General features: G+C 35.6%; 1 protein-coding gene across 1 annotated transcript in view; it reads left to right on the top strand.

The window, feature by feature from the left end:
• The window catches only part of LOC136029355 (protein bark beetle-like), a 141,743-nt gene that overhangs the window by 27,324 nt on the left and 98,246 nt on the right, over positions 1-16,173 (top strand). Inside the window, exon 4 of the mRNA XM_065707660.1 lies at positions 8,557-8,684. Within this exon, the coding sequence (XP_065563732.1) occupies positions 8,557-8,684 (128 nt within the window). The remainder of the gene's footprint in view (positions 1-8,556; positions 8,685-16,173) is intronic.

The raw sequence follows: 16,173 nt of genomic DNA, 5'->3' as shown, positions 1-16,173 counted from the left end.
ATAGAAATTTTGAAATAGTTATTTGTACCAAAATAGTCCAAAGATCATGTAATAAGGCTTTTGGAGTTGACAGAATCCTCCAGTCTGGGGGTAAGGGTTGTAACTTATGCTGCAGGGGCATATAAGGTTTCTGTGGATGGATCGGTCGTGTGAACTTTAGAAGAGACTCGTTTTGAAGCACTCTCAAGGAATCTTCCTGTACCTCCCATGTGAAACATTTGGAGTTTGCCTGGCGTTCCTGAATTAGTGATTTCGGCGGTTTTTATGTCAATAGAAATAAAAATTCTGGTGAATATTTTGATCTAATCAAATCTTAAATCCGACAATTATTTTTTTTGTATAATTTCAAAATAATTATAAAACCTGTTTCGGGTTTGCATTCTAGATTGCTATACTTGACACTGTTGTTGTGAGGTATCAAAAAATTAAGAAAAACATTTTCTACTCAACAATCAGAAACTTTTTTCTATAATTTATACTTCCTGGCTGCAGTCCCTTCAAATACTTTACAAATACAATACACTCAAATACTTTGTGTTCCGAAGTCAAAAATTCCCCTCAAAAGGCTAGATCCAGTTGTAATTGGAGCGTGTGAGAATGCATAAATTACACCAAGGGACTAACCACTCGTATTGTTCAGGAGCGATTCAGTCAAGTATTAGTTAGTTGCTACCTGTTTAAACAGAGTCTAGAGAATAAGTAGTGTGCAGATATCAAACTGCCGGTTAATAAATACATACAAAAATATTTCGTATAAATAATTACGAGAAGAATTGCTAAGGATAATCTGCACTTAATCGTAATTTTGAGTTAGAAACCCCTTAAGTTCAACCCTCTTATGTTAATTTAGTTGAAGCGACGAAGAAAACTGATACCTTTGTATTTGACCAAGTTGCCGCCTAAGAAAAAGAATTAACTAGCGAGTTAAATTTTTGGACTTTGGCTAGGCCTTAAAGTGTATAGTTCTAATTCCCTTTTAAGATTCAAAAATGATGGAGAGCAATGAGCCCCACCACTCCCTGACATTCTCTTTTCCCGAAATGCATTCACTTGAAATTGTGAGGTAGCCATTTTGTTACCAATAGTCCAAAAATCATATAACAATAGTGCACACAATCCCTCAGAACCCATGGGCAAGGGTTGTGAGTTGTGCCCAGGGCATTTAAGATTTTTATGGAAAGTGTGGTCGTATAAATTGTTAATCGGATGGAGCTCATTTGATTTGAAGTTGGAAGTTTTAGTACCCTTTTTAAGAGTCAAAAATGAATAGAGGGAATCAGCCCCCCCCCTTTAAGCCTTTCATTCCCCAAAACATATCCGATATTTTAAGAGATCTATCTTTGTTCAGTCTTGTTGAGAGGTCCAGTAATTATGTCAACCTCCCCATAGTCCCCAGGACAAGGGATGTTATGCAATTCGTTCATTGTTTACACATGGTATATGTTATTGAGAAAGGTTATGCATGCTTGAGCTTTGCTTCCCAATAACACGAAGGGCATTCAAATGAGCCTTTCTGAGAATGTTGAGGGGAGTGTTGAACTAAATCAAAACACGTTATGTGTATACGTATCGTCAAAAGGGTATAACAAAAGAGTAAATGAGTACATTAATTTGGAAAATTAAGGAAATGAAAAGGGATATGATCGAAAAGGCAATATTTGAATGCTACCAATACTACTACAACTACTACTATCGCACTACTCCATTTACAATATTGAGGGGAAATTTGAACTAAATCAAAGGCGTTATGTGTATCAGCAATGTCATAGAAATGGCTAATTGTATTAAGTTGAAACTTCAACGACTTGATGAGAGGGGTCTTCTACTGACCAAAAGGCAATATGTTAAGATAAGATTTATTCATCACGAAACACACATACAATATTACATTTTACTATTTCTCCAAAGGCTCTTTGGCCTGTAAAAAAGGGGAAAATGAACGAGCCACTTACTCAAAAAAAAAAAAAAGATCACTTACTCACAGAGAGAAGAGCGAAAAGGAGAAGAAAGGAAAATATAAATAAAATAAAAAAACTATAGAAAACAAAACTAAATAGACTAATAGATTGAATAGACTAAATTAATTATGTAGATCTGTAGATAAAATAGACTCCAATGAAATAATAAGGAAATATATATGCATACATACACGCATATACACATATAAAAATAGATAAAATAATTTCTAAGAAGCCAATGAATTTTTAATAATTTTTTTGAACAAACCGAATGAGTGGCACCTTCGAGCTGATTCGGGCAACTTATTCCATACAATATAACTCGCAATTAAAGGGTTAAAGTAAGATCGGATCAAGGAGTGAAAAAGGATTTCCAAAATTGATCCAGGGAAAATATGTTTGAGTTTCCTTAAAATACCGAGACTCCTGCATATCTTCATTTTAATCAAATCAATGCGACGCTTGAAAGACAAGTTTTCATCAACAAGAATGCCCAAAAAACGAACATATTGATCTTTAGATCTGTGAATTATCCCATTTGGCTGATAAATTTCTGATAACTTGGGATAAATCTGAGAAACATGCGAAAATATCAAAAAATTGGATTTTGAATAATTTAGGGTAAGAAAATTAGCATCAAGCCATGAAATTACTCTCTCAAACAAGTATTCCAAGTTTAATCGAAGCTCGGATTCACAGTTCCCCGAAGTGCCGAGTGTGCTATCATCAGTAAAACAAACAAGGACATCAGAAGATGGCGAACTATAGCTGGCACTATGGGCAAAAAGGTGACTTGAGGGTAAAAAGCCCCTCCCCCGACGCCCATCAATTCCCAAAACGTATCTGATCAAAATTTTGAGATAGCCATTTTGTTCAGTGTAGTTGATAGGTCTGGAAATTGTGTCTTTGAGGATGATACCCCCCCCCCGACAGCCCTCAGTGCAAGGATTGTAGATTATACCCTGGTGGCATATGCGGTTTATATGGAGAGTGTGGTCGCGAAAACTCTGGAGGGGGCTCATTTGATTGGAAATATCATGTTCTAGTGCCCTTTTTATCAGTCAAAAGTGATCGGTGGACAGCCACCCTCCACGTTGTATTTTCCACAAATGCATCTGATAGAAATTTTGAAATAGTTATTTGTACCAAAATAGTCCAAAGATCATATAATAAGGCTTTTGGAGTTGACAGAATCCTCCAGAGTCTGGGGGTAAGGGTTATAAGTTATGCGCAGGGGCATATAAGGTTTCTGTGGATGGATCGGTCGTGTGAACTTTAGAAGAGACTCATTTTGACGCACTCTCAAGGAATCTTCCCATACCTTTCATGTGAAACATTTAGAGTTTGCCTGGCGTTCCTGAATTAGTGATTTCGGCGGTTTTATGTCAATAGAAATAAAAAAATTCTTGTGAATATTTTGATCTAATCAAATCTTAAAGCCGACAATTATTTTTTTTTTATAATTTCAAAATAATTATAAAACCTGTTTCGGGTTTGCATTCTAGATTGCTATACTTGACACTGTTGTTGTGAGGTATCAAAAATTAAGAAAAAAAATTTTCTGTTCAACAATCAGAAACTTTTTTCTATAATATATACTTCCTGGCTGCAGTCCCTTCATATACTTTACAAATACAATACACTCAAATACTTTGTGTTCCGAAGTTAAAAATTCCCCTCAAAAGACTAGATCCAGCTGTAATCGGAGCGTGTGAGAATGCATAAATTACACCAAGGGACTAACCACTCGTATTGTTCAGGAGTGATTCAGTCAAGTATTATTTAGTTGTAACCTGTTTAAACAGAGTCTAGAGAATAAGTAGTGTGCAGATATCAAACTGCCGGTTAATAAATACATATAAAAAAAATATTTCGTATAAATAATTACAAGAAGAATTGCTAAGGATAACCTGCACTTAATCGTAATTTTGAGTTAGAAACCCCTTAAGTTCAACCCTCTTATGTTTGTTTAGTTGAAGCGACGAAGAAAACTGATACCTTTGTATTTGACCAAGTTGCCGCCTAAGAAAAAGAATTAACTAAGGAGTTAAATTTTTGGACTTTGGCTAGGCCTTAAAGTGTATAGTTCTAATTTCCTTTTAAGATTCAAAAATGATGGAGAGGAATGAGCCCCACCACTCCCTGACATTCTCTTTTCCCGAAAAGCATTCACTTGAAATTGTAAGATAGCCATTTTGTTACCAATAGTCCAAAAATCATATAACAGTATTGGACACAATCCCTCAGAACCCATGGGCAAGGGTTGTGAGTTGTGCCCAGGGCACTTAAGATTTTTATGGAAAGTGTGGTCGTATAAATTGTTAATCGGATGGAGCTCATTTGATTTTAAGTTGGAAGTTTTAGTACCCTTTTTTAGAGTCAAAAATGAATAGAGGGAATAAGCCCCACCCTAAGCCTTTCATTCCTCAAAACATATCGGATATTTTGACATATCTATCTTGTTCAGCCTTATTGAGAGATCCAGTAATTATGTCTTCGGCGATGTCAACCTCCCAATAGTCCCCAGGACAAGGGCTGTAAGTTAGGCAATTCGTTCATTGTTTCACATGGTATATGTTATTGAGAAAGGTATGCATGTTTGAGCTTTGCTTCCCAATAACACGAAGGGCATTCAAATGAGCCTTTCAGAGAATGCTGAGGGGAGCGTTGAACTAAATCAAAACACGTTATGTGTATATGTATCGTCAAAAGGGTGTAACAAAAGAGTAAATGAGTACATTAATTTGGAAAATTAAGGAAATGAAAAGGGATATGATCGAAAAGGCAATATTTGAATGCTACCAATACTACTTCAACTACCACAACTACTACTATCGCACTACTTCATTTACAATATTGAGGGAAATTTGAACTAAATCAAAGGCGTTATGTGTATCAGCAATGTCATAGAAATGGCTAATTGTATTAAGTTGAAACTTCAACGACTTAATGAGAGGGGTCTTCTACTGACCAAAAGGCAATATGTTGATACTACTAATGCTAGTAGTACTACTGCTATTCAAATCTACTACTAGTAATACCAATACTACTACTGTGACTACTATTGCAACTATGCCTAAGGATATGAAGCTGACATTTACATAAAATAGCCGAGTCAAAATCAAAACGAGCAGAAACTAACATGAGTAGGCCTGATAACCCTCATACCTTCTCAAAATCAGAACATAATTTGCGCTTTACTGAAAACAAAATATGTTTTAAATGTTTTCATTTTTTTTTTACTTTCATAAATAAAAAATTATCAAAACTTTAAGGAATAAATTCATTTGTTTTTTGTTGTTTTTTTTTTCAGTGAAGCGCAAACTGTGTTCTGGTCTTGAGAAGGCATGGGGGTTATTAGCCCTGCTCATGGTAATTTCTGCTTGTTTTGAGTTTGAATCGGTTATTTATTGTAATTTCTGTTCGTTTTGAGTTTTGTTAATTGATATTGATTTGTGGTAGTTTACGCTTGGAAGATTATTTGACTTCATTTCTGCTTATTTTTGGCTAAATGGAGCTCTTTACTTTTCTTTCAAAAACCTGTTTTATGGATTTTTTTTTTTAATTAGTTTCAAATAAGATTGGGGATATGAGATGTCCTTGTCTAACCCATAACTCAATGGCAATTGACTTTATCTATCCATTCTTGTCTGCACTAAACGGAAGTGTATGAAAACCAAAATGATTTATACCTGCCAATCGTTTGATTCTTCAACAATACCTGGAGCCTGAAGATTAGGTCGCAACACGGTAGATTTAGTCAAAACCATGTTGTTTGTCTTGTAGCCTTGTGTCTTTGAATTTTGACACAGAACCTTAATTCCAATTGTCTGAATTGTTATTCTTCGCATACTGATTTTTTTCTTGATAATTTCGATGATCAGAACTTTCTTGCATTCAAATTGGAGAGTCTTGGCACCCCATATCTTCGTCAGTAGTTTATAAAGTGGTTCTTTGGTAGCTTTTTTACCATATTTAGGTAACTCCGGTGGAATGCCGTCATGACCAGCAGCTTTCTTGAACTTTAAGGACTTTTAGCACTATCAACTTTATCATAAATAGTTGTACCTGAATGTATATAAAGATTAAAAGGAGTTATATATGGGATGTCAATGGATTTTTTTTTTTGGGGGGGGGGGGTGTTTGAAAACACCGGCGAAATGTTCTATCCATCGTTCTGTTACTTTTTCTCGACTGTTCAGAACCTGGTCATTTATGTTTTTGTCAAATGTACAGAAGCCTCTACAGGCGCCTGCTATGTTTTTGGTTAGCCTGTACATGACTTTACTGTCCTTACCACCAGTAGCTCACTCTGGCTCGCGAGACAGGTACTCAATGTAGACTCTCTTGTCCCCCCCCCCCTGGCAGACGTTCGTGCTTCTTTATCTAGAGTTTCGTACTGTTTTGCAAAATATCATGATAATGTTTAAATCGTGATAATACAGATGACTAGACGAGTATTTATTAACAGGCGCTTTAATGTCCTCTCATTTCTATATAAGCCGCCTGGTGGTAACACTAATCCATTCTTTTTTTCCTACGCTTCTTTTAATCAACTACTTCGGCAGCAACAACTTTACTACACTCTATCACTAATTATCAAAATCATTTTGATATACCAATATAGTTATGAAAACTCGATTTATTTTTGGGACACAGTGCGCGGTAGCGATGCTAGCGGCTGGAGACAGGAAACTGGAAGCACAGCTTAGATACCAACATTGGTATCTAAGCTGTGTATGCAACAAAACAAAATTGTGTTCCCGCCTAGGGTGTTGTAGTACGATCTACGTGTCGGAGCGCGGGCTTAGAGGAGGCGCCAAGTTCAGAGCTCTATACCAAAAGTTTCTCATGGGCAAGATAAGAGTTTTCATAACTGTATTGGTATCTAAGCTGTGCTGTAAAGCCTTATTTCGAAGCTTTTCGTCACTGAACTTTCTTGCAGGTTGTTGTTGAAATCTTCAGCTTAAGTTGGCACTTGGCTATCACAAGTTAATGATCTGAGAAGCGGACTGTCCCGCTGCACGCTCTATCTTCTAGACAACGTTTTCTCTGTTCATTAATAAGTATGCGGTCTATTTGGTTCTTGGTTCTGCCATCGGGAGAATTCTAAGCATATATGTCAACTGTCTTGTGCGTGAACCACGTATTTCTGATAATTAATTCATGGGTAGCACAAGGGTTAATCAGACGCAAACAGTGTTTGCTCTGGGGATCTACCAAAACATGTTGCAAGATCTCTCTTCTAAATTTGTAGAAAAGCTATTGTCCCAGTTAGGTCTTTGTGGGATAGAAATTTTGGTTTCAAAGAAGGATTGAAAAAAAAGAAAGGTATTTCGAACCTCTACCAAACTTATTTAGAAGTAAGATTGTATATGTTCTTCCTATCTATTTGAAACCTTAATGTCTTCTTTCCAAGGATCTCTCCGAGGCCATGTCTGATCGCAACCAGCCTCTGTTCGGTGTAAGAGTCTGTTTCCTAAGTCTGTGTTTTCGGATTCCGGATCATCAACTAGAGGTTTTCAGGCCTTCATCCGAAAAATTCCAGAAAATCGTATCTTAACTTGGATAGCACTGAAACGCGGGGATAAGCCTTTTTTTTCCACCAGGGCTAGCAGGTGACTGGACAATGGTAGAGTACATCAACAAAAGAGAGAATAATGAGGACTTTTTTCCCAAGACAGTGAACCAACAAAACCTATTTGAATATTTCGGCCCTATATCTAAGGGCCGTCTTCAGCAAAGAAAAAATAAAAAACAATAAAACACTTACAATAAAAGTTCTCAGTTAAAAATCCATTTTTTATTTTAAAATAGCCTTGGCATCATTACTTCTTAACGAAAAGTTCAGCCAAGACTCTTGTAAGTGTTTTATTGTTTTTTATTTTTTCTTTGCTGAAGACGGCCCTTAGATATAGGGCCGAAATATTCAAATAGGTTTTGTTGGTTCACTGTCTTGGGAAAAAAGTCTTCATTATTCTCTCTTTTGTTGTTGTATTATGGAAAGGCAGTGTGGTCTTCGTCATTATTTACAACGGTAGAGATATGGCTAAGGGCTAATAATACATATTATGTCTGTAATAAAATGATAAAAAAAAACTGTACCGTTAGCATCACTATGGTCGTAAATCCTTAAGGTTTTGAATCATCAAGCAACATTAAAACTTAAAAGAACACACATGTATTACGTCAATGAGGGGGATTGCCCCCTTCTCAAAACTCGCTCTTTACTCTAAAGTTTAAATGTTGTACCAATTCATTGATAACGACCTCTGAAACTTAAGGGTTGTATAATTAACTTTAAAAACTTTAGCGTGAAGAGCAAGGTGCTGAGGAGGGGGCAAACCCCCCCCTCCCATTTACGTTATAATTTTTGTTCGTTTTAAATTTTAACGTGGCTCCTTAGTCCTTACTTGTAGTTGGAAAAACTTGTTTTTATTTATTTAATTATTTATAGAAATACTTTCTCCACAAAACAGCAAATTAAACTTTTTAACTTTTAATAAGAAGTTTGGGAGATTGAAATTCAGACGCTATAAGGTTCTTGGGTACGGTGCCCCACTTATTGATATTTGAGTTGGTGTAATTTCTTTTCTAGGTGTTCACTCGGATATTGCACTGCGTTGCAGTCGATTTCATCTAGAAAAAACAGGCAGGTGGCGAGGACTAGTTTTTGAAAAAGCCCGGTTTAGAAAAGAACTAGTAGATGAATCTCTGTATGTCAAGGTAAATAAGTAGGGTAATTAATGGTAATCCTTCGAAAATGCGTACTGTATTTACCGGTAAATTGAAAGGCTATCTGCAAGCTTTCACTATCAGTATGACGTGAACAGATAACGTTTGATTAGAGATATTTTCTTTCTAAAGATAAGACTTTATTGCTAAAACAAGATGACTACATATATAATATTTCCATAACACAGAGCCAAATTTTTTGAAGTTTTACAAAAGCAATTTTTAATATATAGTTTTCGTTGGGTATGTTTTTATTGGCAAAGTCCGCATGATCATACTTTAATACTTTTCCAACTACCTGGGTCCAAATCTAGATTTTCTGGTCTTTCATCAAACAGTTCGTGGTTACAAATTGTAAGTAAACAGCGACTCGTGCTTATAAAAACCGAAACTCTAAAAAAATAAATCTTGATAGCAAAAGATACATCAAAAGAATTTGTTTTAATAGTGACTATAAATGGGTTTCAGTAAGTTTGAAATTACCCACTAGAAGTTACGAGCTTGAGAAAATTCACCGAATAAACTTTTAATATGGACAAATATCAAAAAGCTTCTCATAACTAAGTTGATTCATTTCAGAGCTGACGAAATTACGCCAAATAGTGCCTAATTGCGCGCTTCGACTATTACGGGGAAGACCATGTGAATATTTATTATGGGGGAAGTCTGTGTGCCATAAGCCTCAAAAAGTGTGTTTTAGGCCCAGATTGATACTTGTCAATAGGAACTGAAACTGATTTATCAATTTTGTTGTTGCAAATTTGCAAAAAAAAGAGAAAATTAAAGGTTTAAACTCCCCCAAAAAAGAAATGTGAGTTTGATGAAGACCATACAAAGAAATTCAGTATGTATGAGAGCCCTAAAACCACTATTAAAAAATATTTTTAGAAAGTTTTTCTTCCATAGTGGAATGATCGCACATGCTTGTTTATTTTTTTCGACATGGTTGGTCTTACGTAACTATTTGTCATGGATTATTGAAAGATAATTCATTCGTATAAAGGTTTTAAAATCTAGATACACTTTTTAGATTCAAAAAAAGATTACCTCACAAGAAAGTACCACATTCTATTTTCCCCGAACAGGGCCATAATAGAATTGAGCAAAAATTTATGCGACTATCAAAAAGGTATTTATATAACCTCCTTGTATTAGTGTTAGGCAATATTGAATATTGACATCGATATATTGCACCAAATATCGATATCGAATATCAAAACGTAAATATCAATATCAAAAACGATATTATCTCTGCTTTTTTGGTATCTATCGGTGAACATCCAGCAGAAAAGATCCAACAGAGAAAATTGTTTCGTAAATGGTCGAGAAGAAGAATAAAGTATTCAATCCATTGACTCATCTAGCCTATGCTGATGCACAGCATGGACTGCTGTATCCAGAAGTTAGTACAGCCTGTTCGTAAACTATGTTTAGTGAGGACTCTCAAATGTTGCTGAGAGCCTGCTGAGATGGCATTTTATGTAGCCAAGCCTATATAAAATACCTTCTAGGCTTATAAACCTTGTTCAGATCACACTCGTCACGATTGCCACATGCTTCAATTCGCGTTTCAAGAAATTATATATTAGCCCTCACTATCTTCTCCAAGTTGAGAGTAAAATAGCAAGAGACATGGATTTGGCCTTACTGGAATCTGTATCAACAGATGCAAGTGCCATGACAGACTCTGCGATTCAGCCACTATAGAAACAAGCCAGTTTGTGGGGATTACATGACGAAGTGTCAGTTGTCAATGCAAGGCAAGCTTTGTCAGCAGCTGCATCTGACAAGGCTTTCCAGATTTTCTGTAGGGAGTCTTTAGTTCCAAGAAAAACTGGTCCACTCAAGCCATTTAAGTCTTGTAATATGGGTCTCAGAAATACCAATATAAATTTGTCATAAAATTAATATTCATGTCCACCACCAATGCCCTTTCTGATAGTGGATTCCAAGCCTGATTAGTTAATCATGTAATTAGTGACAACAAAATGTAAGTAAGGAGCAGCTCGGCCAAAAAACAACCGAAACTCTAAAGCATGGAATTCTGATAATAATAGGTACATCAAGTGAATTGGCTTTTACACCGACTCCAGAAATATGATATTCATCCAGTCTCATGTACCATCACAAGCCATGGAAGTCTGAGAAAATTTGTATTGGAGAGGGAGAGGGCTCGCCCTAACGCAAATTACAGTTCTAGTTTTCCATTTTGTGACTAAAATGATTGGGGGGGGGGCAGCTAGATCTTCCTCACACGCCCCTTTTATCCCAAAGTCCTCTGATCAAAATTTTGAGACAGTCATATTAATCAGCATAGTTGAAAAGTCAGGTAATAACGCCTTTAAAGACGACACGGCCATGCAACACTCGAGGGAAATGGTTGTAAGTTATGAAATATGTCTAGGGTCTACATTTAGTATTTGTTTTTGGGAAGTAAACAGACATTTTTTGTGAGGGTGAATTTTCTGTGGGGGAATTTTCTGCAGTGGTGATTTTCCAAGAGAAGATTTTTCCATGTGGAGGGAAGCTTCCGAGGTGAACTTTCAAAGGGAAACCATACAAGGGGGAATTTACCAGAGTTCTTATACTAAATTCTCTTTATTTGACTTACTTTCTGTTTGCTAATTTAATTTTACATGTGGAGATATACCTAGGAAATTGCCCAGGGAAAATTTTCAAAGAGTTAAAATTGTCTGGGGGTTTTTTCTGTGGGAAGGATTTTTCACGGGAGAGTTTCTCTATGGGGCAATTTTGCGCGGGAGAAACCTTCCGTTGACACCTTGGGAAGGGAGAATTTCCAGTAAATATATTCCACGGAGGGAAGATTTCTGGCATGATTTGAAACTAAAATTAAACAAGTCTTTTTTTCAAGCGAAAGTTGGACCAAAAGAATTTTCCAGTGGGAATTGTCCGGAAGAATTTTTTTTGCGGGGTCAGCAGGGATGAGATTGTCTGGGGGAAAGGGGATCTTACTCGGGAAGAACTTTCCAAGGAGGAATTTTCTTGAGGGGGAAGGATTTCTCTTGGAGAGAAAAGGCGGATTTTCCAGGATTATTTGAAAAACATTAAAGAAAAATTTATTGTTTCAACTAAAAGTAAGGAGCATCATCCAAAGTAAAAATGAATGAAAATTGTTTCGTGTATGAGGAGTGAGTCTCAGAAATAGACTCACCTTCCTGACCTCTCCTGAATACCTGGTTTTTAGTGTTAATTGTAAATTTTTTACCAATTATATAAGAACAGCTTCTGAAACAAAAGAGCCGTTTAATTAGAGTGAGGAGATTTTTAAAATACCAAAAATTCCGGTATTGAGGAAGGGGTTAACCCTCAACTGCACAGAATAATTTCTGTTATTTTGATTTGTAATGTTTCTCCGTACTTTCAGTGGAAATTTAGTTTTTCCTATTTAATCGCTGAAAGGCAGAACCAACTCTAATGAGAAACTATTGACATACGGATGATTTTCAATAGCCAAAAATAGCCAGTATCTTATTTATCTTTATCCTAAGCCCGAGTAATTCCAAATCAGTGTTTTTGTGACGTTCATTTATATAATGGAAGTTTTTTGTATTTTAATCAAAATTTCGAAAACATTGCGCAAAATACTCTTTAATTACAATTTTTGTTATTGAATTTTGGCAAAACCTAAAGTTAATCTGAGCAAAAACCTTATCAGAAATATCGAAATCAAGGTATCGATTATCGAAAGTAAAAATATCGATATATCATTTCATCAAATTATCGCATAACAGTACCCTGTATCAGAGGCCATACCGGCGTGTGGTATACCGTATACCACGTATACCTTGTGGTCTCCGTATATGAAAGGGGCTTTTCCTTCTCAACGCCCCACTCTTTACGCTAAAGTTTGACTCTTTCTCTTAACTCTACTTTTTAAAACAATAAAAACCTTAGCGTAAAGAGCGGGGCGTTGTGGAGGAAAAGCCCCTTTCACATACGGAGTAATTTTGTTCGTTTTAAGTTTTAATGTCGCTCCTTACTTTCAGTTAAAAAAAAACTTGCCTTTTACATTTATTTTCTGGACTTTTTTGAATTAATGCATCTTTTGTTCTTGGCTCTCCGCATACAAATAATTAAAATGAAATTTGCATATTAATTTTTTTTGGCTAAATGGCTTCCTCATAGTTTTAATCGGAAGATTTTGAGAAAAAAAGGAGCGCGGGAGGAGACCTGGTTCCCCTCCAATTTTTTTGATTACTTAAAAAGGCAACTAGAACTTTTAATTTTTTACGAACGTTTTCATTAGTAAAAAATATACGTCACTTACGAATTAACTTACATAACGAACTTCTATATTCGTATGTTTTTATTGCGTATATGAGGGGGGTTCACCCCCTCGTCAATACCTCAATCTTTACACTAAAGCTTAAATTTTGTCCCAATCCCTTAAGAATGACCCCTGAATCATAAAGGCCGTAGAATAAATTGTTGAAATTACTAAAAATACTTTAGCGTAAAGAGCGAGGTATTGCGAGGATGTAAACACCTCATATGCTTAGTAATTTCTGTTCGTTTTAAGTTTTAATGCTGCTCCTTACTTTCAGTTGAAGAAACTTTTCATATTTTTTTTTTTTGTGATTGTTATTTAAATAATGCTAAAAAATCCTGCACCCCCTTCATTGAAATTCTCTTCGCCCATGACAAATTCCTCCATGGAACGATCCTTCCACGTAACCCCCCACTTCAACTCACCCCCCCCCCCCCGAAAACAAAAAAAAACACTGAAAACGTCTGTACACATCCCAATAACCACTACTATATGTAAACACAGGTCAAAGTTTGTAACTGGTAGCCCCTCCTACGGGGACTGTGGGGGAGCAAGTCGTCCCCAAAGACATAGTTATTAGGTTTTTCGACTATGGTGAATCAAATGGTTATCTCAGAATTTTGATCCGGTGACTTTGGGAAAAAATGAGTGTGGGGGGGGGGGGGTTCCTATGTGCCCTCCAATTTTTTGGTCACTTAAAAAGGGCACTAAAACTTTCAATTTCCGTTAGAATGAGCCCTCTCACAAGATTATAGGACTAGTGAGTCGGTACGATCACCCCTGGGAGAAAAAACAAACAAACAAAAAAAAACAAATAAACATGCATCCTTGATCTGTCTCCTGGAAAAAAAAAATGCGAAATTCCAGATTTTTGTAGATAGGAGCTTGAAACTTCTACAACAGGGTTCTCTGATACGTTGAATCTGATGGCGTGATCTCATTTCTGATCGTTAAGATTGTATGACGTTTAGGGGTGTTTCCCCCTATTTTCTAAAATGAGGCAAATTTTCTTAGGCTCGTAATTTTTGATGGGTAAGACTAATCTTGATGAAACTTATATATTTAAAATCAGTATAAAAATGCGATTCTTTTAGTGTAACTATTGGTATCAAAACTCTATTTTTTAGAGTTTCGGTTACTATTGAGCCGGGTCGCTCCTTGCTGCAGTTCGTTACCACGAGCTGTTTGACACGCAGTCGATAAAAAAATGAAGTGTTTTTTTTTTTTTTTTACCGATCTTTTATCCATAAAACTAACAGCTATAGAGTATGATATAGCTGCATAATTTATTAGGGTGTTGATCAATGGATTCTCTTTTTGTAAAGAGAATACTTGAGCCTCAAAAAGTGGTATAGGCCTATATATTCAACGTTTCATTTGGAGATTAATCTAATACATTTTCAGATGATTACAGATTTAACCTCTGACCTACTTACATTAGGAATAATATTTACATTTGAGTTATTGCAGGATGATGGAAATTATGGAAAGTTAGGTTAGAAATTTGGAAAATTATTGCTTTGTTTTTAAACCCACATACACTAAACATGCTATTTTTCTCGAAGCATTTTTCAGGAAAAGTTAACCTTTGTTTAAAGTTCAGGGTTTGAGGCGACCGTTGCGTTTCAGAAATAATTACGCATTATTCTCTACAGGGGCGTTGTTTTTGGGAGGGGGAAGCAGTTGTCTTTATTGGAAAAATTGGAAAATAATTTAAATAAAATAAAATAATAAAACAAATTAATAATTTGGAAAAAATAATATTATAAAGCCTTAGCTTCTTGACTATCCGGATATGAACCTTTCTTTCCCCCTCCCAATAAAAATGCTGGGGATTCGCCTCTGATTCTTTAGCACCATCACTTGTCATAATGAAAATTTATGTGACAAACCTTTGTTTAGCTCAAGATTTTTTTTCAAATGAAGTTCTTGAAGCATATTAATTTGGTATTCAACAGACATTTTTTAGAAAGATATAGGGCCATACAATATATAAGCGGGGGGAGTTTTATCCCCAAGGCAAGGGTCCAGAAAACTGAGACTTCTCATACTAGGGCTTTAAATTTTCAGAATATTTAGATTCAACATTTGATTTTCTTTCTCAATCAAATTTCAAAATGATTAGTTCTCGCCATAACTTGCCACCACATGCCACACTAAAATATATGTGATAAATAACTTCTTCTAGGGAGCTCTTTTTCGAACTACGGCAACCCTTTTAGCACGGTGTCCTTCGGGAAGAAAAGAAAAAAAAACAAGAAATTTTTCAAATCTTACTCCAATGCAAAATATGGCAGTTTATTTTATGAAAATTGTTAGGTTTTCATATGTGGTACAATTCTGTGATAACTAGGCTATCCTATTCCAGCCTGACTCTCTCATGACTGTTTTTTCGGCCCTTGGAGAATTATGCGTGTTTTTACTCCCGGAAACTTTATAGTTAAAAAAAGGAAAAAAAACTGCACACAAAAAGGAAAAAAATGCAAGTAGATTTATGCGTATTCTAGCAATAAAAGAATGTGGAGCCTTAACTCCCCAAGTCAAGGAGATAAGGAGCTGAAAATCAGCAAATAAGAGCTTTTGTACAAACTAAATATGGGGACTGAGTGATTTATTCTTTACCGTTATTCATTTTTGAAATAATCGGTTCTTTTTGTTTCTCTTAAAAAAAAAAAAAACAACAACACAAATTCTACAAAAAAACAAAAACAAGCTGCATAAGCATACATCCAGAATTGTAAAAAGATTTGGCTCTAACCGTTGGATCCAGCTTACAAAAAAAGAGGGTAAGGGGGTAAGGACTTTTTATTAAAAAATTAAAATACAAAAAAGTATTTTCTACATCTAAGAGGGAGTAAGAGGTAATTTTTTTTTTATTTCTTCAATTCTCTTCAAATTCTAAATACTAAAAAAAATATATTTTTAAATCTAGGGAGCATTTTCAAAATCTAGGGGGTCAGTTTTTCATCCCTCGGGACCTACCGTCACCCCATCCAGTCCCACCCCTTGATTGGCTCTCTTATTCTCTACGTCAATTGGCTTGGAAGCTAAGAATCTGGACTAAAGGGCTTTCAATTTTTTTTAAATTTGATATTCCAATATTTGATCTTTCATTCTATGGATTTCTGAAATAATTTTTGTTGGCTACTGTAGCAATGCGACTTGAAACAATCAACGGTACTTATGTGATAT

The sequence above is a fragment of the Artemia franciscana genome, chromosome 7 (genome assembly GCF_032884065.1).
Source record: "Artemia franciscana chromosome 7, ASM3288406v1, whole genome shotgun sequence".
NCBI classification, from domain to species: domain Eukaryota; kingdom Metazoa; phylum Arthropoda; class Branchiopoda; order Anostraca; family Artemiidae; genus Artemia; species Artemia franciscana.
This window is presented reverse-complemented; position numbering and strand designations above follow the sequence as displayed.